The 26599-nt window shown below is 41.8% G+C and overlaps 1 protein-coding gene across 3 annotated transcripts in view; it reads right to left on the bottom strand.

Moving 5' to 3' along the window:
• TRAPPC9 (trafficking protein particle complex subunit 9) overlaps positions 1–26599 on the bottom strand; it is an 816338-nt gene that overhangs the window by 667995 nt on the left and 121744 nt on the right. For all 3 annotated transcript variants that reach the window (XM_077809757.1, XM_077809756.1, XM_077809758.1), the window contains exons 13-15: positions 8316–8442; positions 6484–6616; positions 2035–2198 (exon numbers count right to left, since the gene is read on the bottom strand). In XM_077809757.1, the coding sequence (XP_077665883.1) occupies positions 2035–2198; positions 6484–6616; positions 8316–8442 (424 nt within the window). The remainder of the gene's footprint in view (positions 1–2034; positions 2199–6483; positions 6617–8315; positions 8443–26599) is intronic.

Genomic DNA, 26599 nt, shown 5'->3' with positions numbered 1-26599 from the left:
TGATTACACTACAAGAGGACTGGAGTTTTCTGGGGGAAATCTCCAATAAACTCCTCTTAACTGTTGGTCCAGCTCTTAGCACACAGGTGGGCAAACTACGGCCCGTGGCACTGTCCTGCCCAACACCTGAGCTCCCGGCTGGGGAGACTAGTCCCCAGCCCCTCCCCTGCTGTCCCTCCTCCCCCGCAGCCTCAGCGCCACGCGGGTAGTGCAGCTTACGCCCGCCCACCTCCCAGACTTCCCAATAAGCCTGTCTTGCCCGCTCTGAGTGGCCTGGTAAGGGGGCGGGGGGAGGGGGAGGGATTGGATAAGGGACAGAAAGTCCCGGGGGTCAGTCAGGGGACGGGGTGGTTGGATGGGGCAGAGATTTGGGTGGGTTCTCCCAGGATCACTATGGGAATTTTCACATCATCCATTGGAATCTTCTGGTCTGGAAAGAAAGTCCTAGCGTGCAGCTTTCTATACAGTCCAGTCTTCCGAAAGATGCCTGCATCATGCACCTTCCCTGAACACCCAGCACTGATGTCAGTGAAACAGCCCCAGTAGATACTTGGAATACTACACACTGGAAATGAGTATCAGAAGCTCTTTCTTATGGTTATCAGAAGCTCTTTCTTATGGTTTAAATGCTTATGCTTAGTATGCTATAAATATTCCACTGTAGGAATGGCAAGTCTGGATATGTAAGAAAATGAAATTGACATCTGATGATTTTTCTTGCCTTAGTATCCAGGCGCATGTTTCCAACCCACCCTGTTTATGGCAACCCAAATTTCTAATTCAAAAGACATTAATCTGTTACGTTACACAAATTTTTAAGACACAGGTATAGAATTAGAACTACTATCATGTGCCTATCACAACTCTTGCAGTATCAAGATTGTAAGCTCTTTGGGTAGAGTTAATCTTTTTATTATGTGTGTGTACACTGCATAACAATGTGGATGTCAATCCCAGATGGGGCCTGTAAATATTTTTATAGTACCAATTATAGTAATGACAAGATACTTTTCAGCTTTTTAATTCAATCTATGCAATCTCCCTGGGGACTCTCCGTACAGGCAGAGAGCCCCTCACAGATGATCGGCAGGTCCTGTTTTCTGAAGCTGCAGAGAAGAGGCAATCCCAATGTAGAAATGGCAATCTTGGATACTCAGTAAAGAAAAATCATCAAATTTTATTTTCTCACTATGCAATTAAGAATGAACAAAAAATATAGTTGTGTATGTAATTTCCATTGCAAGAAAACACTAACTTGCTTTCATCTGATTCTACATTTATTCTGTTAATATAATCTTCATAATGATGCCTTCACAGGCGAGTTAGAGTACAGAATCTTAGAAAAAAATACATGGAGACAGGAAAATTTATGCATGTATCCTATTCTTTCTTCATTTTCAATTATCCTTTTAATTCACAAAATAGTTTATTTTGTTCATTCTCATATTCTATCAGTTGTTCTTTTCCACATTTTTTCCTGCTGCAGAAACTATGACTAGGATGGCAGCTGGGCATTTTTTCCCCCCTATTAAGTCTTTCAAGTAAGGAAACTTTAGGGTTAAAACAAGATTATTCTTTAATAAACCACCTTGCTTATGCATATTCCATTTCTCTACAAAATGCCATCTCATTTATCTGATTTCTTCATAGTCAATGTAGTATCTATGGCTAGACAATCATTGGCTCCTATTATATATTATAATAAGAAATGATGGTTTTAGAGATGAGATTTCTGCTTCTGTCTACTTTAAAGTTAAGATTCATTGATTCAGACTAAAAGCTGTCAAAGTGGCATTAACTTCAAATCTACTTTCACATGGTTTTTGAAAATCAAGAACGTATTGATGTTTACTGGATCTGATGTCCAAAGAGGACATTGATGTCCAACTAAAAGATCCCGCTGAATCTTTATTAGGGGAGAGGATTACTTGAATTCTGAAACATCACTCCACTAAGACAGAGTCTGTCACAACCACTTTGTACATGCTTCTCTTGAAGCAAGGGATTTTTCTAATCAGACACCAGCATACATACCTTTTGAGTTGACTGTTTTTGCTGTGACCTCTAGTTTCTCCAGAGGTTCTGTTCCAATATTTTCTAATTTAATGACAAGTTGCTGGGTCTCTCCATTGTAAAGCTGGACAGATACGCTGGTGGAAATTTCATCCCCTGAGGAAGGCTGCAATGTGTGAGCAGACCTATAAATAAAGATAGATATGCAAATTAAATACTGTGTTAAACATTAATCACATCTTAAGAACCTAACCACAATACAAAACATAACAGAAATCAGAGAATCCAGTCAACCTGTCCTTGGTGGTTTACAAAATACTGAACCTTTAAAAAAAAAAAATTGCAGCTAGCTTCATCTTATACTCCTTCTCCAGCTCTTCAATTCCAGCTTAATTTTTAGTGGCTACTCTATTCAGGAACTATTAGGAGCAAGAACTAATAAGCTCATAATCAGAGTTTTGAAAGGGTATAAAAGCATTCACTTCTAGCTGCAGGAGTTCGCTAAACAAATTGCTGCTTATATAACAAAACTGAACTGTGCAAGGGTGGGGGAAAGCAAGATGAAACCTAAAAAACTGAATTTTAAAGGTTGGATGTTACCTAATTTTTCAAATGAGGTTTATCTAGTACTTTGGTTACTGAATGTCAACTAAGAGTGGCGTGGAACACACAAAGTTTTAAAAAAATATTTCAACTGAGAAAGGGACTCGGGATAGACACCAGGATGAATGCTCCCTAGAACAGTGTTTTTCAAAGTATGGGTCACGACCCAATACTGGGTCACAGAATGTCAGGCACTGGGTGACCTTGCTGATTCAAAGTGTAACAATTGTTGCCGTGCAGCAGCTCTAAAGGGCCGCGCAGCAGGGACCTGGAGAGGACAGAGGTAGGGGGTGGGCAGGAACTGGGGAGGGGAGCAAGTTGCGGCTTGGAGGGCTGCTGCAGGCCTCTCCCCCAGGTCCAGAGCTCACTGCTGCCAGCCAGGAAAGATGGACCCTTCCCCCAGAACTCTGTGCAGAGGGAGAGAGAGGCCCTTCCCATGGAGCCCCCTCCTGAACCCCCTCATCTCCAGCTCCACCCTAAAGCCCTCACCCCCAGACAGAGCCCTCACTCCTGCACCCCATCCTCTGCCCCACCCTGGGCCACCTCCCACACTCATTACCATAGATTTACTAAAGCTAGTGTCAGTTATGTAAAGTGGGTTAAACTGGAATATATTGCAATATTTCAAATTTATGAAAACTCTAGTCAAAAGATATAATTATGTTGGGTAACAGGCCCCCACCTCTGAAAGATAACATTGATGACCTCTGGGTGAAGGGACCACTCTTGGTGAGATAAAGACCTTCTGAGGTGATCTGCCAACATGTTCCAGGCTCCTGGGAGGTGGGACGCCTCGAGATGAGCTGAGTGTCTTGCACAGAAGCCCCATAGATCAACCACCTCCTGATACAGGGCGGAGGATCAGGGCCCTCCTTGCTTGTTGATATAAAACAGGGCCACTGTATTATCTGTCACAACTTGAACTACCTTGCCTGAAACTTTGGGAAGGAACACTTGACAAGCCAGGCACACTGCCCTGAGCTCCCTAACGTTTACGTACAGGAAGAGTTCTTCTCGAGACCAGAGGCCCTGAGTCCTAAGGTTGTTGAGGTGGGCTCCCCACCCTATGTCGGATGTATCCAAGACTAAAGACACTGACTGCTATGGGGACACGAAGGACATTTCCCTCCCCCCCCCGCATCATTACTGACTTTGGCTCCTTCCACCAGGCCAGAAAAACGAAGACAAGGGGAGGGATGGTAAGTACTGAGTCCAAGTGATGTCTGCTCGGGGACTAAACTGACTCTAGCCACACGAGAAGGGGCCTAAGGTTCAGTCTTAGGGCTTGTCTACATTACCCGCTGGATCGACGGGCAGGAATCGATCCAGCGGGGGCTCGATTTATCTCGTCTAGTCTAGATGTGATAAATCTAACGCCAAGCGCCCTCCCATCGACTCCGATACTCCACCAGGGCAAGAGGCACAGGCAGAGTCGACGGGAGAGCATCAGCTGTCGACTTACCACAGCGAAGACACCGGGGTAAGTAGATCTAAGTACGTAGACTTCAACTACGTTATACATGAAGAAGAAGAGGAGAGCAGTAGTGACTAACTGTACAGTCACCAGGAGTTCACTCAGAAAGAAGCTGTTTGCTTAAGTGACTATTACTAACAAGTTAAATGACTGAAGATTTCTGAAATAATGGTTTAAGTGTGTTTCATATGGTAAATGGAAAATAAAGTGGATGATTTATTCACCAAGGTTTTAATATACTCTAGGAAAAATATCTTTCTCTGAAAATGAATTTTCAGAGATAAGATTTCTCCAAATGATTCTCCAAGAATTTCTGCAACAGCAAATGCATCATATCAGTCAATTATTGAAATTAACAGATGTTGTATGGTATTGAGGTAGTGCAACGATCAAGGAGGATAGGGTAAATACTTTCAAATTAAACTAGGAAGAGGTCATTGGAGAACTTGGTAAATGCAACTTCAGAGGAGTGTAGAGGAACACAAGACAGATTGGAGTGGATCCTGGAGGGATTCTGATGAGAGGAGTTCAAACAGTGAATGTAAATTGACTATTAAAGGAGCTTTAGAATTGATGGGAGAAGGACTACAGGACAAGAGAGAGAGACGGGGTTTCGGTTTTTTGAGGAAACTGAAAATTCTTCATATTGATGGAAAGGAGACAGAGGAGAACAAGGGTGTGAGGGCAAAAGGAATTGAGATTAATAGTTGGTAAATCTATGAGTTCTGTAATTTAAAATTCACATATACTTTTAACACCCTTGTTTGTTAAATCATTATGTAAAGGCTGTCTTCACAGAAAATCATGTATTCACAGTAGGTTTTTAAGGTATTTCAGAATACGTATCTATATTTGACACTCAAGTACCCTATGTATGTTTCAGAGACAAGACAGGTGAGGTAATATCTTTTATAGGACTGTCCTCTTTTGGTAAAAGAGACAAACAAGGAGCTCTTCTTCAGATATGGGAAAGGTACTCACAGTATCACAGCTAAATACAAGGTTGAACAGATTGTTCAGCATACGTAGTTAACACATATTCTAAGAGACCACTCAAGGTGATGTGGCCCGTTAACAGCCCTGCAGTCACAAAAAAAAAAAGGAGTGTGTGTGTAGGGGAAATTAGTGGGTTAGATTATAGTAACAGGCCATATATCCAGCATCTTTTTAAGACAATTTTTAGTGTATAGCATTAAATTGTTTAATGATCCAGGGTATCATTAAATAATTGCAACCCATACTTGATGGGGACCACTTCCCAAAAGCAATCTTTCCTGAACCCCGTCTTCCGGGGTTCAAACAACTCCCAACCTCTCCAAGCTCATCATCAGAAACTAATTCCCCACAGACCAGGACAGACCAACTCAAAGTGGCACCAGACCCTGCCTGAACAGATACAAAACCTGAAGACTGATCTCCTCCACTGCTACGATGATCAATACCACCACCTACAACAAACCTTTCAAGATCCTACACATGCCTATCACTTGTGGTGTACCTCATCCACTGCACTAAATGGCACAACTATGTGGGTGAAACCAGACAATCACTACACTCTCAGATAAACTCATACAGAAAAATGATTAAACACAAAATCACCTATGGACGAACAATTTTCACAAAATCATCTTTCCAAACCTGACCTCAGTCCTCATCCTCAAAGGAAACCTTCAGAACACCTTAAAAATGAGCCTCGGAGATTAAATTCATAATTTTGCTGGACACACACACAAAATAAAACCATTTACAATAAAATCCATTAACTGGAAGCAACCTTTAACATAACATTTTAATGAGGGCTCACAGTGAGCCCAACATACAGCTTGGTCAAAAACAATATATACAACTTAATACTGAAGACTTTGCTTGAGTAGACAGTCAGAATGAAATGACACTCCTACTCTGAAGTTAATGAAACAGAAAGGAATCATAGGAACACCCTGGCCCAAACTCGAAATGTTGTATACAGTTACCTATTTAACAACAGTGCCTAATGAAAACTTAGTAGAAACTTGTTAAAGACTCAACATTCGATTCAAGTATGAGATCAGTAAATACTCTCCGAGACCACATTAAGTCAACCAATAAAATCAAGGAAAACCAGACTTGACATTCCTAATATTTCTAGGGTTTTAAAAAAAGTGAAAAATGTTCAGACAATTTTTTCAGTTTTATACTACACAAAGAGCAAATAAGGGCACAAACCCAATTTCAAGCCACTCTGATTTTAATGTACATATCTTACTTCACTAAATTAGACTGTACTGTATAAATACAGTGATTAAATACCCATGTTATAATAAGCAATTTGTATAGCCAGAAACAGCATTATAACCAATGCAACATTTTCTAGTTTATCAAAAATGAAATCTGTACCTCATTCAACTTCTTACCTTGGTAGAGAGGTACTGATCTGCAGCCTTGGCAAAGCTGGAATGACTTCTACTGCACAGCCATTCGTCTTTAATCCTGGCAGATTATCCAGAAGACAATCACTGAAGACTCCAAAGACTGAAGTATGATAACCTATTTCAAGGTAGAAAAGAGCCAATTTGTCCTGAAACTATTTGCTTCATGAAGGAATTAATTACAAAAGTTTAGTGATGACAGTGGATTTATTTAAATCAAAGTGCTGTAAATGACCAATTTTATTGAGGATTGAAATCAGTAAGCAGGAAACCTTGATTTAAAATCACTAATTTTAATCTTGTTTTGTATTTGTGCTTTAATTATTTTCCTAAATTGCCTAGAGAGGTTGCGGAATCTCTATCATTAGAGACTTTTAAGAGCAGATTAGACACAGACCTGTCAGAAATGGTTTAGATAATACTTCGTCCTGCCATTAGTGCGAGGGACTACACTAGATGATCTCTCGAGGTACCTTCCAGTCCTATGATTTATACAGATTCCTTTTTTACTTTTTTTTTTTAAAATGTTAGAAAATGGTGACTGATTAATTCCTTATTTACTAAATGATTAATTTTTTAGATCTGACTCATGTCAAGCTCTATTTGGATGAAAATTAGAATTGTATTAAAAATTCACAAAAACAGCATTTGATTTTTTTTTTAAAAAGTCTACCTGAAAATATGCTAGGTATATAAGTGTATATCAAAACATGTTTCGCATTTAAAACTAACTGATTTTTTCCAAGTTAGTAAATTGAACAGATACTTTCTGGTCACACCAGTGCTTCAAGATTTTAGAACTAGTAGATCTCATCTTCTCACATCTAGGTTTTATTTAGTCATTGAACTGAACTAATTGAACAAACTGAAAAGAAGAACAGTCTCTCTGCGTCTGCAGAAGAGGCTACTGCCTTCAAAAGTACTTCAACAAACTCTGGTTCCAGGTCCTTAGCCAGTGACCTTTATCAATTCAGTGGTTTGACTTTATTTTAAATTTCAGCAGCAAACATATACAGCATATTTTTATTTACTTTAAATGATTTTAATAGATAATAGGATTAAGCCTTCAATTAGGTTTTCATAATTTCAAATTTAATGTTAAGTAGGTTTACTTTTAAAACTTAAAAAATGTTTTAATTTAAATTTTTATTGATTTAATCATCGATTTTTGTACACCATGTTAGTGACCAGATTCTGAAAGGAAATTAACTTGGCCAAATCACAACCTCTCCTATGAAAATATCTTACACAGGTGGTAAGAGACAAACTTTGTAAAGCATTTTCAAATCCTCCTAAGAAAGACTCTATATAAGTATAACGTATCACATTGTATAGATAAATGTTATGCATTTACGCCTGTACTTTTGTCTTTTGTGGAAGTAACAGTCCACGATTTTCATGCATTTTTAAAAAATATAGTCATAAACTGATATTCTGGGACCTTATATTCTAGCAATGCTAGGAGTACAGGTGTAGACAGACCAGCATTTTAACACCATTGTTTGCTAATACAGTAGACTATTCAGATATTTAGCTTTCCCTTCCCCTCAGATTTACCATTTTAATGTAGTAACAGCAATGAACACACACATCTAAACAAAAAAGTGATGTATTTCTTAGAATCATGGGTTATTTTCTCATTCTACGTAGAACTACCTTCTTGATAAAGGATTATTTTGTAAGTTCTTTTTAAATACTGACTTTGTGGAAATATAAAAATAAATATTAATTTAACTACTACATCAAAAAAAACCACAATGCCTTAAGATACTTGTGCCTATTTTCCTGATGAGAACTGTAAAAGATATAATCCTTACCATTGATAGTGATCTGCCCAGTAGTCTGAGGAACACCAACAAGCGTCACTGGGTAGAGGCCAGATTCAGCAGGTAGAGAAAGAGCTGCAGGGAGAGATTCAAATTCTACTCCAGTTGTCAGGAGACCCTTGGAAAAAAGTCACAAATTTCTTCAGCATATATTAAAAAGTACTACATTATTTTAATCTTTAAAAATTACTATAAACAATTCCTGGGATTGCTGAAGACATTTTAAAATTGCAAATAATTGTAATACTTTTTAGTAATCAGTGAACTGAATATTTCATCTCGAATCACTTCAAGATATGCACGTTTTTATTTTTAGTACTGTTACAGATACCCATATACTTTCTGATTTGGTATACTTTATGGATTAAAGGTAAAATAAATGCCAGGGTATAATGAATAAAATGGCTCTATAATATAGTTTGCAATGTTTTACACTTATACTGAATTGTAACTGTGACATTACTATTAAATCTATACTTCAATATGAACAGAAAAATCAAGCTGTCAACACCAGCCAATGTCTATCCTCAATTAAATTACTGGGCAGAGAGAAAAACATATACGCAGGGAGTTAAAAGAACACAGACATTCACTGTATGCTAAGCAAACCTTCAGTTTCCTGAAGCACAGATGGGGCACAATGTGTAATGGCTCCAAAAAAAGGAAGAAAATTTAAAGTGTGAAGTGATATAGTTTTCAATAATGTGGCATTACTTTCCCTATCGAATTATTTTTTTTAAAAAAAAAATCTCAGTTTACGGATCTAATGTTTTTATGTAAATATTTCAACATATTAGAAGTGATAGCTCCACATTTGTGTAGAATACAGGCACACTGATAAATGACTAAACTATTTTATTTATTTAGATTTAAAATAATGATGATGCCTATTCAAGGCACTAGGCATCCTAACATCATTAATTATACAATAAATAAACTTAAATTAAACCTCAGTAGCATTGAAATCAGTTCCACAGAGACAGTAGAGAGGTAAGAGGCTGAATTTAAATAAAAAGTAAAGACAACAGGAATTAATGTAAATAGCAATCTTGTCAAACTTTCAATAAATTCACAGCAACCACCACTGCTCTTTTTCTATAAACTTTGTGTTTTGAAAATTCCTTGTTCCACTATTCTCAAAGTCTGAACAGCTTGAACGTGAAGTCTGGGGCATAGCTGTGTTACCTGGACAACAACAGAATACTTGCATTTGCTTTACCTCGGATCTCACAAATTCATTGCATTGACTCTAATTAAAGTCTTTTTTGAATAGATTATCTTCAACACTCAATGTCAGATACAAAAAAAAAATTAAGAAATACAAGCACTTCCAAAACTCTCCTCCAGTTCCTAAAACACTGAGCACATCAGAATTAGACAACAGCACCAAACAGTGCCATGTGGGTTGTGCCACCTGCTAATGGTGACCAAAGCCAGGTATGGCAAATTTTCCTGTCCACCTGATTCCCATTCTTCAGAGCTATGGTCCCCTGAAGAGCCACTCACAGAAAACCTTGGTTACAACGTCAAGTAAGAAATAAACACAGGAAAACTTAAAACTAATCATAACTCATGGAAATACTTTTGTCCATCCGCTAAGGTTTCTGAACAGGCAGCTCTTTACCATATAATCTGGTTTATTTCTCAATCCTCCAGTATTTTTAGGTCCTCTACTTCAATCTTCTGCTGAGGGTCTGAGGTCATCAGGATTAAAATATTTTAAATTTATCAATTTAGGAATCACCCCTTTGTAGCCTATGTGCAGAGGAAATGTCACGTACTGTCATCAGAGGTATTCTTACTCCTGTTAAAGTTATCATCCTCTGAAGAAAAACCTCTCTACCGTTGCATTGAATCCTAGCTGGGGACTTCACTTGAGGTTAGTGGCTCAGAAGCAGTGTTGAGCTCTGCCAACAGACTTCCTGTGAACTTGAGCAAGTCATTTAGCTTTTCTGTGCCCCTCTTCCCCACCTGTAAAATGGGGATAATAGTATTTGGTTTAGCAAGAATTCCACAATAAATACATTAAAGATTATGAGGCACTCAGATACTACAGTGAGGGGGGTCATATAAGTACCTAAGATAGACGATACTGCATGAGAGTTACAGCTTACCCCTTTTTCTTCTCATTTCATATGCAGGTTTCGACTCAGATATAATACACAAAAATTAAAGTTACAAGTAAGAAGAATGTCTTGTCATGCCTCACTAGCTCCTGAAGGTGTCACATTTTAATTGCCGAGGTCAGAGTACCCACATTTACATTTCTCACTTTCCAATGTAATTTCTAGCTGCAAACCTAAGAGTTACTATTCTATTGGATATATTTATGTAGGGAAGTACTTCAAAGTAATTTTTTATCTCTTTATCTCACTGTAGGCTCTTGCTCACGTCATTCTCAGCTACTATGTGTAAGTAACAGAGTATTAGTACCTTTAAAAAAGAACAAAATATATAATCCCTGTCCTAACCAGCTAATACAAATCTAATTTTAGATGTAATGCAACATGGAAGCACAAGGGTTCCAGTAATAAGATCACTGTTGATGCGCTCATTATTGAGGACTGCATTAAAGAAAACTCTTAAAAAAAAATCAGTCCTTGTATAAAATCAACTCGTTCCTAGGAAACAGAAAATATGGGGTTTTAGAAGGACTGGAATGAGGAGAGGGCTGTTTTAAAGCTGACTTTTTCTCCTTTCTGCTCTCCTTCAGGGGGGCAAAAGTAGTCTTGGAGAAATAGAAACATACAAATACCTCTCCTAGAGTTACTTCTATTGCATACTTATATTGCAATTATGTCGATTACAAGCACAGAAGCTGTTCCGTTTAGTTATCTAACTCTTTCCATTAATTTATAACTTTCTACTAAGCTTTTTGGTGATTTTATTTTTAAAGTGAGATACCTGACCCTTGGAATTTGGAGGTGGTCCAATGTTGTTGCTGGAGGCTCCAGGGCTAAGCTCTGTCCTCCAGCTCAGGCCACCAAAAGAGTTCTTCCACAGCTGTAGAAACACTCCAGCAACCAATTATTATGCATTAAGAATACTCGATATGATGTATTAAATTAACATAAAACAACATATATCAAAGTCCCCTTTAGAGCAGGGGTGGGCAAACTTTTTGGCCCAAGGACCACATCAGGGTTGCAAAACTGTATAGAGGACCGGGTAGGGAAGAATGCGCCTCCACAAACAGCCAGGGCCCCGTCCCCTCCGACTTCCCACCCCCTGACTGCCCCCCTCAGAACCTCCAACCCATCCAACCCCCTCTGCTCCCGGGACCCCCTGCCCCTAACTGCCCCCCCCCATGATCCCACTCCCTATCCAATCCCCCCTGCTCCCCGCCCCATCCAACCCTTCCCCCCAATCCTTGTAACCTGACCACCCCCTCCCTGAACCCACATCCTTAACTGCCCTGCCAGGACCCCACCTCCTATCCAACCCTCCCCCCCCGCTCTCTGTCTCCCTCCTTGCTGGGACCCCCCCCCCGACGCCCCAGGATCTCACCTCTTAACCAACCACCCCTGCTCCCTGTCTTCTGACCGCCCCCATCCCCCGAACCTCTGCCCCATCCAACTGTCCCCTGTCCCCTGACTGCCCCCCGGGACCTCCTGCCGCTTATCCAACCCCCCCCTTACCAGGCCACTCAGATGGGCAGGACAGGCTTATTGGAAAGCCTGGGAGGTGGGCGGGCGCAAGCCGCGCTACCTGCGTGGTGAGCTAAAACTGCGAGGGAGGAGGGACAGCAGGGGAGGGACTGAGGGCTATCCTCCCCGGCCGGGAGCTCAGAAGCTAGGCAGGATGGTCCCGCGGGCCAGATGTGGCCCACGGGCCATAGTTTGCCCACCTCTGCTTTAGAGAAAAAATTCAATTTATATTATGGCCATTTAACAGACTACCGGGTTGGGTTGAATTCTGAGAGAAGCTGCTAACAGAAGGAATATTATCAGGTAAGAAGTTTCTCATTCTGTTGCACAGCTTCTCTTCTCATTCATTACTAATCTGAATGAGCAGTGAATCGCACCACTATGTGTGGGAGAGGGAGGGATAAGCAGAGTTTATTATCGTAGAAACATAGGCAGGAATGGAAGTGTCCCCCATATAAAGCAAGAGCTTTATAAACTAAGCAATAACAGGGAACCTACCACCCAGTAACATCTTTCTACCAAAGGATGCCATTGCAGAGGAATGGAAACTTTGGAAATCTTCCAGTGATAAGGCTCATGCCCTTCTCCCCCAATGCCCCTAGGGACTTTCGTGAATCGTTTCCCAGATATTACTATCATTCCAACTATTGCAGGATTTTCACTTCTTGCCTACAATGACTTTGAGGGCTTAAGGTCTTGGCATTTTTGAAAAAATGATGAACAAGACATACCAAATGTATGTACTCCATTTGCTTGGAATCTTTCTTTGGAGCTCTAGAAATGCCCATTTATGCCACAAAAAGCTTCGAACAAAACCATGGTAGAACTATTTCCTACAAATTGTAGAAAGAGGAACTTAACTTGAACAAAAGGGTTAGTGGATGTAAGAATCATCTTTTCCTCATGACAAAAGCAGTGTGGTTCTTGAATGGGTACGGGAACTAATTCCAAAACTTGCGATTAGGAAGCCAGTCACAGATTTCTCTAATTTGTCATTGAGATTAAATTTGGCACTTGAGTATGCAAGGATCTATAGTGAAAACTGGGTTGGTGTTTAGCATGTTGTTTGTACTTACCTGCCCACAAATAGGCATTCGGATGTGATCTGAGAATGACATCTAATTTCACATTGCATCAAACGCACGATTCTATGTCCCTCAAAGGAATTTCAGCAGGTGTATTTTGAGAAACCCACTCAGGCGATGAAGCTGGTGCATGGCACTAGCAATCCAGACATTGGGAATAAGTGACTACTGATGATCCCTCAAGAAATGACTGATGCAATGAAGTTTTGGATCTTTGCAAATATTAACTATAGCCATATCTGTTTTGACCTCTGGGTGAGCAATTCTCTGCATTGGGATCAAAAGCTTTTCATTTTGAAGAACTGGTAGCTATGAATCCTTTCCAGCAGCTGTCTAGTTATGAGCGGGTCTGTTTCTCTGGACAGGGTACTGATTAGCCTGTTATCTATGGATGAGCACGGGTGCATAACATGGGACCTGTGCCTTTCTGTGACTATTACCAGCCACTTAAGACATTGGTTACAAAGGGCTGATCAGAAGGAAAAGTCTTCTACAGGAATTGTGCGCTCTCATGTGCAACTGCTCTTTTTGTCTGTGTCATGGTCAGGATTTTGTTAAGAGTAAAATTTATTAGGGCTGTCGATTAATCGCAATTAACTCATGTAATTAACTCAAAAAATTAATCACAATTAATTGCAGTTTTAGTCACACTGTTAAACAAGAGACTATCAATTGAAATATTTTGGATGTTTCTACATTTTCATATATATCATATTCTGTGCTGTAACTGAAATCAAAGTGTATATTTTGATTACAGATTACAAAGATTTGTAAAAATGATAAACAGAAGAAATAATAGTTTTCAATTCACTTCATACAAGTACTGTAATGCAGTCTTTTTGTCCTGAAAGTGCAAATTACAAATGTCTTCTTATTTACAATGTCACCAACAGGCATTTCCATGGCACTTTTGTAGCCAGCATTGCAAGGTATTTACATGCCAGATATGCTAAACATGCGTATACCCCTTCATGCTTCGGCCACCATTCCAGAGGACATGCTTCCATGCTGATGACGCTCGTTAAAAAAATTGTGTGTGAATTAAATTTATGATTGAACTCTTTGGGGGAGAACTGTATGTCCCCTGCTCTGTTTTACCCACATTCTGCCATATATTTCATGTTTTAGCAGTCTCAGATGATGACCCAGAGCATGTTGTTCGTTTTAAGAACACTTTCACAGCAGATTTCACAAAATGCAAAGAAGATACCAATGTAAGATTTCTAAAGATAACTACAGCACTCAACCCAAGATTTAAGAATCTGAAGTGCCTTCCAAAAACTGAGAGGGAGGAGGTAGGGAGCATGCTTTCAGAAGTCTTAAAGGATCAATACTCTGATGCAGAAACTACAGAACCCGAACCACCAAAAAAGAAAATCAGCCTTTTGCTGATGGCATGACTCAGATAATGAAAATGAACATGCATCAGTCTGCACTGCATTGGATGGTTTTCGAGCGTCATCAACATGGACGCATGCCCCCTGGAATGGTGGCTGAAGCATGCACATCTGGCATGTAAATATCTTGCGACGCTGGCTACAACAGTGCCATAAGAACACCTGTTCTCACTTTCAGATAATGTAAACAAGAAGCAGGCAGCATTTTCTCCTGCAAATGTAAACAAACTTGTTTGAGCAATTGGCTGAACAAGAAGTAGGACTGAGTGGACTTGCAAGCTCTAAAATGTTACATTGTTTTATTTTTGAATGCAGTATTTTTGTACATAAATCTATATTCGTAACAGATTGCATTACAGTACTTGTATTAGGTGAATTGAAAAATACTATTTCTTTTGTCTTTTTACCATGCAAACACTTGTAATCAAAAATAAATATGAAGTGAGCACTGTACACTTTGTATTCTGTGTTGTGAATGAAATCAATATTGGGGAATTAGCTCAAATGGTAGAGCGCTCACTTAGTATGCGAGAGGTAGCAGGATTGATGTCTGGATTCTCCAAGCCCCTCCCCTTTGGGGTAGGGATAGCTCAGTGGTTTGAGCATTGGCCTGCTAAACCCAGAGTTGTGAGTTCAATCCTTGAGGGGACCATTTAGGGATCTGGGGAAAAAATTTGGGATTAGTCCTGCTTTAAGCAGGGGGTTGGACTAGATGACCTCCTGAGGTCCCTTCCAACCCTGATATTCTATGATTCTATGAGTATATTTGAAAACATAGAAAATATCCAAAAATATTTAAATAAATGGTATTCTATTATTGTTTGATCACGCAATTAACTTTTTTAATCACTTGAAAGCCCTAAAATTTATCTACCTTTCCTTGGAAGTTTCTGCTCCAGTTTTTATCCTCTGCCCGGGTAATAATCTCTTCTAGGATATCCTTGGTATCTGTGGCAAACAAATTGCTATGCTGGCTTTGATAAAGAGGATTGAGGCCTCTCTGCCTCTCAGCTACTAATATCTCTAATTTTTCCACAATATCACCTCAGCTGTAAGTTTGGATGCATGAGCTCTCTTTATGATGAACAATGGCTGTTTACGAGTGTAACATGGGTTACTTGTAGCCACTAAGCTAGAAACCATTCCTCATCACCAGTCATATCAAGACAGAACCTGAGATGTCTCACTCCAAACAAGGATCATACTCCTAGATGACAAATCACTCATTCGCCACAAAGTAGGCCTTCCTTACTAACTATAAAAAAACCTCTGGTCTGAATGGCTATAGCTGAGGCTTTGAAACTGTAGTGCTGTGTGCCAGCCTTCTTTTGGTTTATGGGGTCTTTGTAAAGAAGCCCATTTATGAATGTACAATATTCCTCTCTTTGGTGGAGCTACTGCTTGCAGCAACCTTGAGTTCAAAATTTAAGAAATCTTTGTTTTTACATAAACCTTTCAGTTTAACATTTGGTTTAAACAGATGGCCCCATTTGGATTTTGATATGCCCTCAAAAGGAGGCATCAACAGGAAACCAAGAACCTAATAATGCTTCAATAGGAAGATATATTATTATTAATAAGTTCCTTGCAAGTCACTGACATCCTCTCCTGGAAAAGTCCTGCAGGGTTTGTTCGCTTGTTTTTCTCCTTTTTTCAGTGGCTATGATGGGGTATGCACGTGTAGTACTTCTGTCATAAATATAAAGGGAAGGGTAAACCCCTTTGAAATCCCTCCTGGCCAGGGGAAAGCTCCTCTCACCTGTAAAGGGTTAAGAAGCTAAAGGTAACCTCGCTGGCACCTGACCAAAATGACCAATGAGGAGACAAGATACTTTCAAAAGCTGGGAGGAGGGAGAGAAACAAAGGGTCTGTGTCTGTCTGTATGCTGGGTCTTTGCCGGGGATAGACCAGGAATGGAGTCTTAGAACTTTTAGTAAGTAATCTAGCTACGTATGTGTTAGATTATGATTTCTTTAAATGGCTGAGAAAAGAATTGTGCTGAATAGAATAACTATTTCTGTCTGTGTATCTTTTTTGTAACTTAAGGTTTTGCCTAGAGGGGTTCTCTATGTTTTTGAATCTAATTACCCTGTAAGATATCTACCATCCTGATTTTACAGGGGGGATTTCTTTATTTCTATTTACTTCTATTTTTTATTAAAAGTCTTCTTGTAAAAAACTGAATGCTTTTTCATTGTTCTCAGATCCAAGGGTTTGGGTCTGTGGTCACCTATGCAAATTGGTGAGGCTTTTTACCAAACCTTGTCCAGGAAGTGGGGTGCAAGGTTTTGGGAAGTATTTTGGGGGGAAGGACGCATCCAAACAGCTCTTCCCCAGTAACCAGTATTAGTTTGGTGGTGGTAGCGGCCAGTCCAAGGACAACGGGTGGAATATTTTGTACCTTGGGGAAGTTTTGACCTAAGCTGGTAAAGATAAGCTTAGGAGGTTTTTCATGCAGGTCCCCACATCTGTACCCTAGAGTTCAGAGTGGGGGAGGAATCTTGACAACTTCTTCCTCTAGCTGTGGTATGGGGGGGAGATAGTACACTGTTCATTCTGGCATGGAGACCACGCATCAGAGATGGGGTACAGGTACACACACACTGATTGTGGAAGCCTGAAAGACTGCCTGCTTGCTCCCCCAGGCTGGCTAGCACCCAAGTACTATAGGAGCAAGCTAGTACCACTCAGGGCTTTACTCAGTAAATCAGAATCTGCAATCCCATGATGGTGCTGCTCATGTGCTTCTGTTCTGGTCACAGATGGCCTGTTGTGTTCTTAAGGCTTTAAAGTGGAGCCAGCCTGTGAAGCATGGGAGAGATGGAGAGAGAAAACCCATTTCCCACCTTTCAGAGTGTTCCCTTTCTCTGGCAGAGCTGGGGAAAAATTGATGATCAGAGGGCCCAATTCCCATACTGCTGTTGCCTCAAATCTGAGCCCCTTTCCCTGGAAGGTCCTTGAGCTGAAACCCAGAACAGCTGCAGTTAATAGGAATTCCACCTGGGACAGATCTGCACAGGAGGGACATGTTTCTCTGCATGCCCAGATATGCTGCAGGGAGGGGGAGAAGCAGCACGGGTGATACTGAGCACTGCAAGTGCCTCTGTGTAGGAGGCAAACCCTAGCAAATATTCCCTCGGGGGGGAGAAGGCAAAGGAGAAGGGGTTTAATCCCTGATTTGCAAACCACTTGCTCATTACAAATACTTAATCACTACCTTGTGAAGGGGACAGTTGGTCTTGCCTTTTGGGGCCCTGGAGTCTCTGGGGTTTGCAGGATATACCTGTGAGTATCATGAGAATCCCCTGATTCACAGTGGGAGGAAGGGGAGCTATACAGGAGCTGTGCTTCTTTGCCTCTGGAGATGAGGACACACTTCAGTATCTGAGGGGAACTTCAGATTATTTCAGGGGATTCTTCTCCTCCAGCACAGGTCTGTTGCAGGACTTACCTCAGAGCTAGGCCAGATAGCTTCCTCCTCATCCTTAAACTCTTTCCCCAAAAATTCAGAAGCTCCTGACAAGGCTTTTCTGCATTAGAGTCATAAATACTTGAGGCCAGGTGAAGAGTCAAACTCTAAGACCCATAACCTGGCAGTGTTATGGCTGGCTGGGAAAAGGAAGCCTGTAAATGTAATGCCTCCAGTAGGAAACACCCCTTGGATTTAGCCTGGTGTTTGTGTGACAGCTCTGCCATGACTTAAAGGGGGTAGACTACTCCACCAGGGAGGTGCTGCAGCAGCTGATCCAGACAGTTGAAACCACCATGCTGCTATTCATTCAACCCACAGAAAGAGAAAGAAGAAGACTAAGTTGCAACTGCATGGAAATAAAGGAGTTAAAAAAAACTGGTTAAGAAAAACTGTACCACCAACTTGTTCCACGGTCAAGCAGAGAAAATTTCACAATGGCCTGAGCTGAAAGGCAGAGCTTAAACCTGGAGCCTTCAGCAAGAATTCTGGCCCACTTCTGAATTCCATAAGTGGGGAGCATTAACCATTCTTAATGAATGAGGAGAAAAGCTATTCGGTGCAACAGAGTAAGACTCTTTACTTTAGAAAGGAGATGAATAAGAGGGGATTTTATAAAAGTAGATAAAATAATCAACAATCTAGACAAGATAGACGGGGAACGTCTGTTCTCCTTGTCTCCTAATGTAAGAATCAGGGTACATTCAATGAAGTTAGAAGGTAGGAAATTCAAAATTGACCAAAGGAAACATTTTTCACACATATAATTAAAGTGTGGTACTCACTGGCACAAAAGGTCATTAAGACCAAGAACTTAAGAAGATTCAAAAAGGGATTGGACATGGATTCCAAGAACATCTGGAAGTTGCTATTATTAATTATAATAAACTTTGTGGACGGAATATTAAATCTTGTGCTTCAGGGCTTAAACCAAAGTAACCAGCAGAGATCAGGATGAGTCCTAACGTAGGGAGGAGATTAATCTACATCTGCTAATTGCAAGGTTCTTACACATTCCTCTGAAGCATATGACACAGGCCATTGTCAGGTCTAATCCAGAGCGGACATTCCTACGTTCCTATCCTTTCACTGTATATCGGGCATTCCATAAGCCACTTTTTGGTGCAAAATGTAACCACATTAACTTCAGCTCAGCAATATCCATCTCCATATCATGAGACATTTGCCCATATTCTCTTTCCAGTTGTTATTCCTTCACCTCTCACCTCACTAAGTGCTCTGCAAGAATATTTAATTTACTTCTATCTTATTTTAAGCTCTAGTTTTTATTTTATTTTATGAGGATTCAACGCCAACTCTAACATACACTGATAATTCATAGATTATAAATGCTTAGAGGCAGTGACCTTACCTTCTGTTTGTCAATTAGTGTAATTTACTACTTTGAGGTGGCATGCATGCATACCTACAACATGAGATAAATGATGAGTCATACGAGACACACAAATGTTAAAAAAGTTGCATATCTGTTACCTCATTAAGAAAACAGAAAGGGAAAGGGAGTTCAGCATTAGACACCACTCCTGCAAGTCTTCAACAAACACTACTCATACTGAGGTCAGGATTTGCTGAATCTGGTCCATGGTATCAACTATTTATCTATCTGTATGTGAAGCTACTAATGCAGATTACATATAGATTTACATAAATATCTCGTAGGGAGATTTATATGTTTATTACTTAATTAAATAGGTTTTAATTGGTATAATATGCAAACAAGTATAAAATATATGATCCTGTACCATACTGTGAGGCAATCAAAGAGATCCTCTGCCAATACTGATCATGAAATTTTGAATAAGTGAACTGTTCTGAATAGCAAGCAATTGGACTACCTTCAACCACACTCTGTGAAGCTTCCTAGGGGTACCCAGAGTTATGAGGCACCTTGCCACCGGCTGCACTTAGCATGAAGAAGCCTTGTCTGTGACTAATGTGTGTCAGCTTCCCAGCTCCACCGGCCACAGACAACACAAGCACTCCCCTCTAAGCCTCACAGGCACCACTGTGACACTACAATTTAGAAATGCACACTCCAACCCTCGAGCCCTCCGAGCAATTCCCTAAAGTGTCCATGGGCAGCGAGTCCTATGGGCCTGTGGTGCCTGGGCACCAGGAATATTCCTGGCCCGGGGCCCAGCTTCAGCAATGTTTGGGGACGGGTCTCTCCTTCGGCCCCACCTTCCGCTCATCCCCCGGGCCATTTAAAACAGCCCAGTGCCCCCACTTACCACCAGCAGTGCAGCGGAGCTGAGCTGCTTCCTCCCTGCTCGCTCCACATGGCTGCCGGCCCCTCCCTGGGGGGGGTGAGTCTGTGTCCTGCCTCATATGCTCCTGCAGCCAATGGGAAGCTGCGGGGGCAGTGCCTGGGGGTAGCAGCACATGGAGACTCCAGGACTAACCTGCTTAGGAGCCCCAGGTAAGCACTGCACCCCCCCATAGCATCCCAGAGCGTGCACCGCCCCCCCCCCCCCCTCGGCCCCCAAACTCCCTCCCAGAGCCTGAAGCCTCTCCCTCTGCCCCCAAACTCCTTTCCAGAGCCTGCACCCCCTCCTTCCGCCCAGCCTCCCATCCCCAAACTCCCTCCCGGAGCCTGCACCCCCACCCCCAGCCTGAACCCAAACTCAATCCCAGCGCCTGCACCCCTCATCCCCCTGCACCCCCAGCTCCTGTCCCAGCCCAGAACCTGCACACAGCACCCAAACTCCATCCCAGAACATGCACCCTCACCCTCTTCCCACACATCCCGTCCTGCACCAAAACTCCCTCCCAGAGCCTGCACCCCTCACCCCCTCCTATACCCCTACCCCTTGCCCAAGCCCAGAGCCTACACCCAAACTCCATTCCAGAGCCTGCACCCCTTCCCTCCGCACTCCCTCTTGTCCCCAAACTCCCTCCCAGAGCCTGCACCCTCAGCCCCAGCCCAAAGCCAGCACCCAAACTCTGCCCCAGAACCTGCACCCCTCACCCCCTCCTGCACACCCACCCCCTGCCCTAGCCTGGAGCCTGCACCCCAGCCCTCCGCACTCCCTCCCAGAGCCTGCACCCCCACCCCTTGCCCAAACCCAGAGCCTATACCCAAACTCCCTCTCAGAGCCTGCACCCCAGACCCCCTCCCACACCCAAACTCCCTCCCAGAGCCCAATCTCTCATCTGTCCTGCACCCCAATCCCCTGACTAGGGCCTGCACCCCAGACCTCCTTCCCCCCACCCAAACTCCCTCCTGGAGCCTTAGACAGGTGGGGGGGGCAGAGTTTGGGGGGGTGGTCCTGAGCACCACCAAAATTTCAACAAACCTGCCACCCCTGGAAGTGTCCAACCCCTGATCCACTCGACATTCACAATATTCACCAATCCATTGCTTCCAAAGAAGCAGTACATCCAGTTTACCAGTTTCACCTTGGGTCATTGCCCCACTTAACTCACAACATTTAGATTCATTTATAGCGAAATCAAATAGAAGTCTATTTATCAAAGCATAGAGATACAAGTAGTAGCATGTAAAAATATTGGAAACAAATGGTTACATATGAAAGAATCATAAGCATTCTACAGTCCAGGCTTAATTAACAAGGTACTTTCATATCTAGGATATTGGGCTCCCAAAATCCTTGCAGTGCTTTACAGTCAGGCTGGCTGTGACCCTTTTTTCCATGAGACCTGCACACTGCCATTTTGCCTCCCATAGGTAAAGGATTCAGTGTCTCTATCTCCACTCCAAGATATCTCAAAGCAATCCTGTGTCTTTATTCATAAACAGGACACTCCCCTGTTTGTTTCATCCTGCAGATTTCACTATCTCTCAATTCACAGCTGGCTTAATATGCGAATAGGCATGCAGCATGAGGCATGCAATACACAAATGGGCACACAGGGAGAGAGGTGACAGTTATTGTCTGCCTATAAAAAACATTTTTGGAGGTATATCACCTCCTGTGACCTGCCTTAACTCCAACACCTTAAGAGCATAATTTTTCATATAGATATGTAACTCCTTAAGTGTTATCCATACATATATTTTATGATTATGACAACACAGAGCACTGGTTTTGGGCAGAGACTTCATGTCACCCTTTGGTGAACTATTATGCAGATACCAAATTGAGGGGATCCCTATACAACGTTATGCACCCCCTATGCTTTCTGCCAGCTGGCATCAAGGGGTCCTTGGGTCTCACTCCCAGACTGAAGTTTTACACCTTGCAAGAAATTATCTCGTTTTACAGAAAACAAATACTGAGACTATATCTCTGACGCACTGAAGCTGAAAGGAAGGCGTTCCTTAGTTAACTAGAGGATGTCCATGTTATCAATTGTAATATACAATTGTTCAGGTCTTCCTGCCAAATAAAGCCCCTGGAGAATGCCTGATATCACAGTAGATAAAATACTATCATTACTAACTTGGGGCCTGGTCTACACTACAAAATTAGGATGACTTTATGTGTGCATGTGTTCACACTCAAGTTTGTCTCCAGCTGACACAAGCATCCCATTATAGTGACACAGTAAAACCACCTCCCTGAACAGTGCAGCGTCATAGTCAACCTACTGAGGTCAACACAGTTCAAGTGTAGACACCGCGTAACCTATGCAGATCCTAACAGTCCTCTAGCAGCTGTACCACAATGCCCCATTCCCAGAGACAGTGGCCGCTTTGGTCAGAACTTTATACTACTACCTCACATGTTTTTGAAATTCCCTTTCTTAATTGCACACCTTGGAATGCACACCGAGCGGCATACTCTAGTTGCGTGCAACTGTCCAACCGACCATACTAGCTCCATCTACTAGGTGCGCTCCTACCTGCAGTAGACAAGTAGTACTGGATCTCCTAGCCCTGTGCAAAGATGACGTTGTGCAAGCATTGCCACAGACCAGTCGCAGATACGTGGACAACGACAAGAATATTGCACGGGGGATGCAGGGTAACGGGTATGACAGGGATCAGCAGAAGTGCTGTGTGAAAGCAAAATTCACCAGGGAACCACAAGGCCCACCACAGATCTGGTGCTGCCCTGCAGACCTAGCACTTTTACAACGAACTACATGCAATACTTGGCAGAGACCAAGACAGAGACCCCCCCCACTGTGAAAGTGAGAAGGAAGAGCAAGACGACAGGGCAGGGGACTCCAGACATACTGCAAGCCAGTACACGTTTGAGACTCCGCCACAGTCTAGTCAGTCCCACCAGATGAATGCGGATGAGCCTGATGAAGGGAAAGTGAACTCAGGCAAGTGTGTGCATGCATTTTTCCTTACAATGTTTAAATTTAAAGATTATACCCAGTCCATTCCCAAGTTAACAAGACAAAAGTATCAATTTATCATTGTTTACTCATATGAGAAAAGGTACAGGTACCATGAACAGAAGTAGAGTTGGCATCTGATTTTCATTCTCCTGTTGAGTTAGGTGGGGATGGAGGGGCTATGTGGAGCATTGTGTTTACATACATAAGCTGCTCCGACCAGCCCACATTGACATTGGTGAAGTGTCCCCGGTTAGCCCCAATGCTTGCATAACTATAGAGAAATAGCCTTTTCTGTTGATGTACTCTGTGGCAAGGCGGGCTGGTGCCAAAACAGGAACGTGTGTGCCTCTGTTGCTCCACTGCAGTTCAGGAACCCCATTGCTGTAAAACCATCCACTACATCCTGCACGTTACTGAGAGTCAAAGTCCCATGCACCAGGAGACTATTAATGGCCCTACACGCTTGCATAACAAACGTTCCCACTTTACTTTTTCCAACTCCAAAATGATTTCCTACTGACCACTAGCAATCCAGAACTGATGTGTGGCACACTGAGACACCCACCCGTGGTGCACCGCACTTTGCAGCAACACAAGCATTCCTGGTGAGCGAACACAGCAACAGCAAAAGCAGCCAAGCACACTTGCCTCTGAGCAATATTCGAATTTGGGCAGCTGTACATCAAATTAACTTCTGCTGATCACAGTTTGTAGCCTAAACATAGCCTCAGACGGGGCAAGCTTAAGGTAACAACCCTAAACGTGCAACAGTCCTGCCAAAGTTAAAACTACATCCGTTGTACTTGTAGAGAACTGTGCACTCGTTTGCTGTCCAATACATTTCACATTTCAATTAGAAGTATTAAATACAGTATACAACTGATTATCTGAACAGCATAGGGGACACAGATTTTATTTGCATAACTGGGAGTTTAGATAATGGAGAGAGCAGGAGCCATTCATCAGCGGGGTGACCTCCCCTGTTGCCAGGGCTCCTCCTCCAAGTCTTGGTCTGGGTCTCTGCTCTGCCCCATTCACTTGCTCCCACGACCAGAGCTGCAGGGGTTCTCTACACTGGCGCAAGGCTGCTGAAACCTAATCCCTATCAGCACAGCTCCACTGCCCTGGCCCTGTTCATTCATTCCCATGATGGCAGGACTGCAGAGGACTCCCTGCGCAGCCAAAAGAGCCATTCAGCAGCAGGGGGCCTCTGGCACAGCTGGGGGTTTGTCATCCTCTCCCGCCTCGCCGTCCTGGCCGGGGTCTCTCCCTTTTTCATCTGAATCTCTGCATTATCCAAATCCCTTTGTCTTCCAGCATGAAATACATGCCCTCCGCAGCTAATGCAGACATTCAAAAAACAGTGTTTCAGATTAACGAATAGTACAGTATACTACCATTTATTTGTTATGAATCTCAACTGAGAGCCACTCTTTCCTATATTAGTAACTGGGTTTTTGTTTTGTTTTACAGTTATAGGAATATATAACTATATTCTAACTACAGTTACATAACTATAAAACAAAATACCCAGTTACACACACAAAATATGAAAACTGGAAAACAATGTTTAGAGATATATTCTAAAAGCTGAATACCTACAAAACAAATAAATCAAATCCATATAAGGATAAATGTAATAGACTACTTAAAACATTCCAGAGTAGCACCCGTGTTAGTCTGTATTCGCAAAAAGAAAAGGAGTACTTGTGGCACCTTAGAGACTAACCCATTTATTTGAGCATAAGCTTTCGTGAGCTACAGCTCACTTCATCGGATGCATACTGTGGAAAATACAGAAGACGTTCTTATACATACAAATCATGAAAAAATGGGTGTTTACCACTACAAAAGGTTTTCTTTACAAAAGGTGGGGGGAGAGAAAACCTTTTGTAGTGGTAAACACCCATTTTTTCATGGTTTGTATGTATAAGAACGACTTCTGTATTTTCCACAGTATGCATCCGATGAAGTGAGCTGTAGCTCACGAAAGCTTATGCTCAAATAAATTGGTTAGTCCCTAAGGTGCCACAAGTACTCCTTTTCTCTTTACTTAAAACATTAAAACCTTTGTGGGAGAGATAGGACCAAAAAAAGAAAAATCCTGTAATTAAGTTCAATTAAAATTTCACCTTAGAGTGAATCAATATGCAACAAGTTTTCATGGAAATTCTGATGAATATTAAACTGTAGTGGCATAGGTTAATTATGCCTAGTTAGAATACACTGTTTATAATAGTCACAACATGCTTGCAATGATTATCTGTTGTAGTAAATTTCCAAATATAAATCACTTATGCATGAAGACAAGCCTCAAAAGCAAAGGACCACATAAAAAATAAAATAAAATTTGCATAGTGACAAATAATGGAAAAGTCTGTCACGACCTAAAGTGTAATTTAAATGTAGAGTGGCAAATATCATAGTCAAATTGTTTAAATAGCGTAGTCTGGTGAAATAAAACAGACTAATAATTTTTAGTCAATGCAACTTCTGTTATTATGGAATCTGCTAATGCTGTAGCAAGTTAAAGATCTCTCACCATTTATTTCTTCTATGTTTTGCTTTTAAAGGATGTTGTAATTCTTCTGTAAAAAAATCACTCTAGCTGAAATGTAACATGCACTACCCCAGTCTAGTGACATTCCCTAACTTTGAAAAATTTTAAAAATTATTCAGACTTATCTGAAAACCTGAATGAACTTCCACTGAGTGATACTAAGCCTGTGGGTCTTCAATACCTGGTGAATTTTCTCAGTTAACAAAAGATTAACTTTTCACAGCACTTGCGGTTCTCACTCTCCACTTTAACAGACACTTTCAGAGCTCCTTTGGGTGCTGGGTGGTTCAGTTCCTCCAGGGAATATCTACACTGCATCTGAGAGCAAGTAACCCAGTCCTGGTCCACAGGCTTGTGGTGGTGGGGCTCATAGTAATCCACTAAAAATAGCTGTGTAGACGTGCAGCTCAGGTTCTCAAGCTAGGCAGGGGTTGTGCTCGAACATGAGCTCCAGCCTGAGCCACAATATCTGAACAGCTGTTTTTAGCACGCTACAACAAGCCCCACTACCATAAATCTATGAACCCAGGCTCATTCCCAGATACTATACAGACTTAGTCCGAGAAGCCAACTCCAGCATAGCAGAATGTGTCTCAGCTGCTAAATGAATCTCTGTGGCTCCATGTCTTGTGATGTAGCAGCACTCAGCCACAGCAGCTCTGTTTCGCACTTCAGCATCTGGTGCTTTGCAATTCCCCTGGTATTCCGTGGAAACTCTTCTCTGATTATCTTATTGATTGCTATCTGGTCAATAAAGCTCTGACAGATCTCCATGTGTTCTCCGGGGTTTGGATGGTGGAAAGCTCTCCATACAGCTCTAGTTCTGCCATTAAATTTAGGAGC

This window comes from Eretmochelys imbricata, chromosome 2 (assembly GCF_965152235.1).
Source record: "Eretmochelys imbricata isolate rEreImb1 chromosome 2, rEreImb1.hap1, whole genome shotgun sequence".
Classification (NCBI taxonomy): Eukaryota; Metazoa; Chordata; order Testudines; family Cheloniidae; genus Eretmochelys; species Eretmochelys imbricata.
The sequence above is the reverse complement of the archived record's forward strand: the minus strand, read 5'-3'. Positions and strand labels throughout refer to the sequence as shown.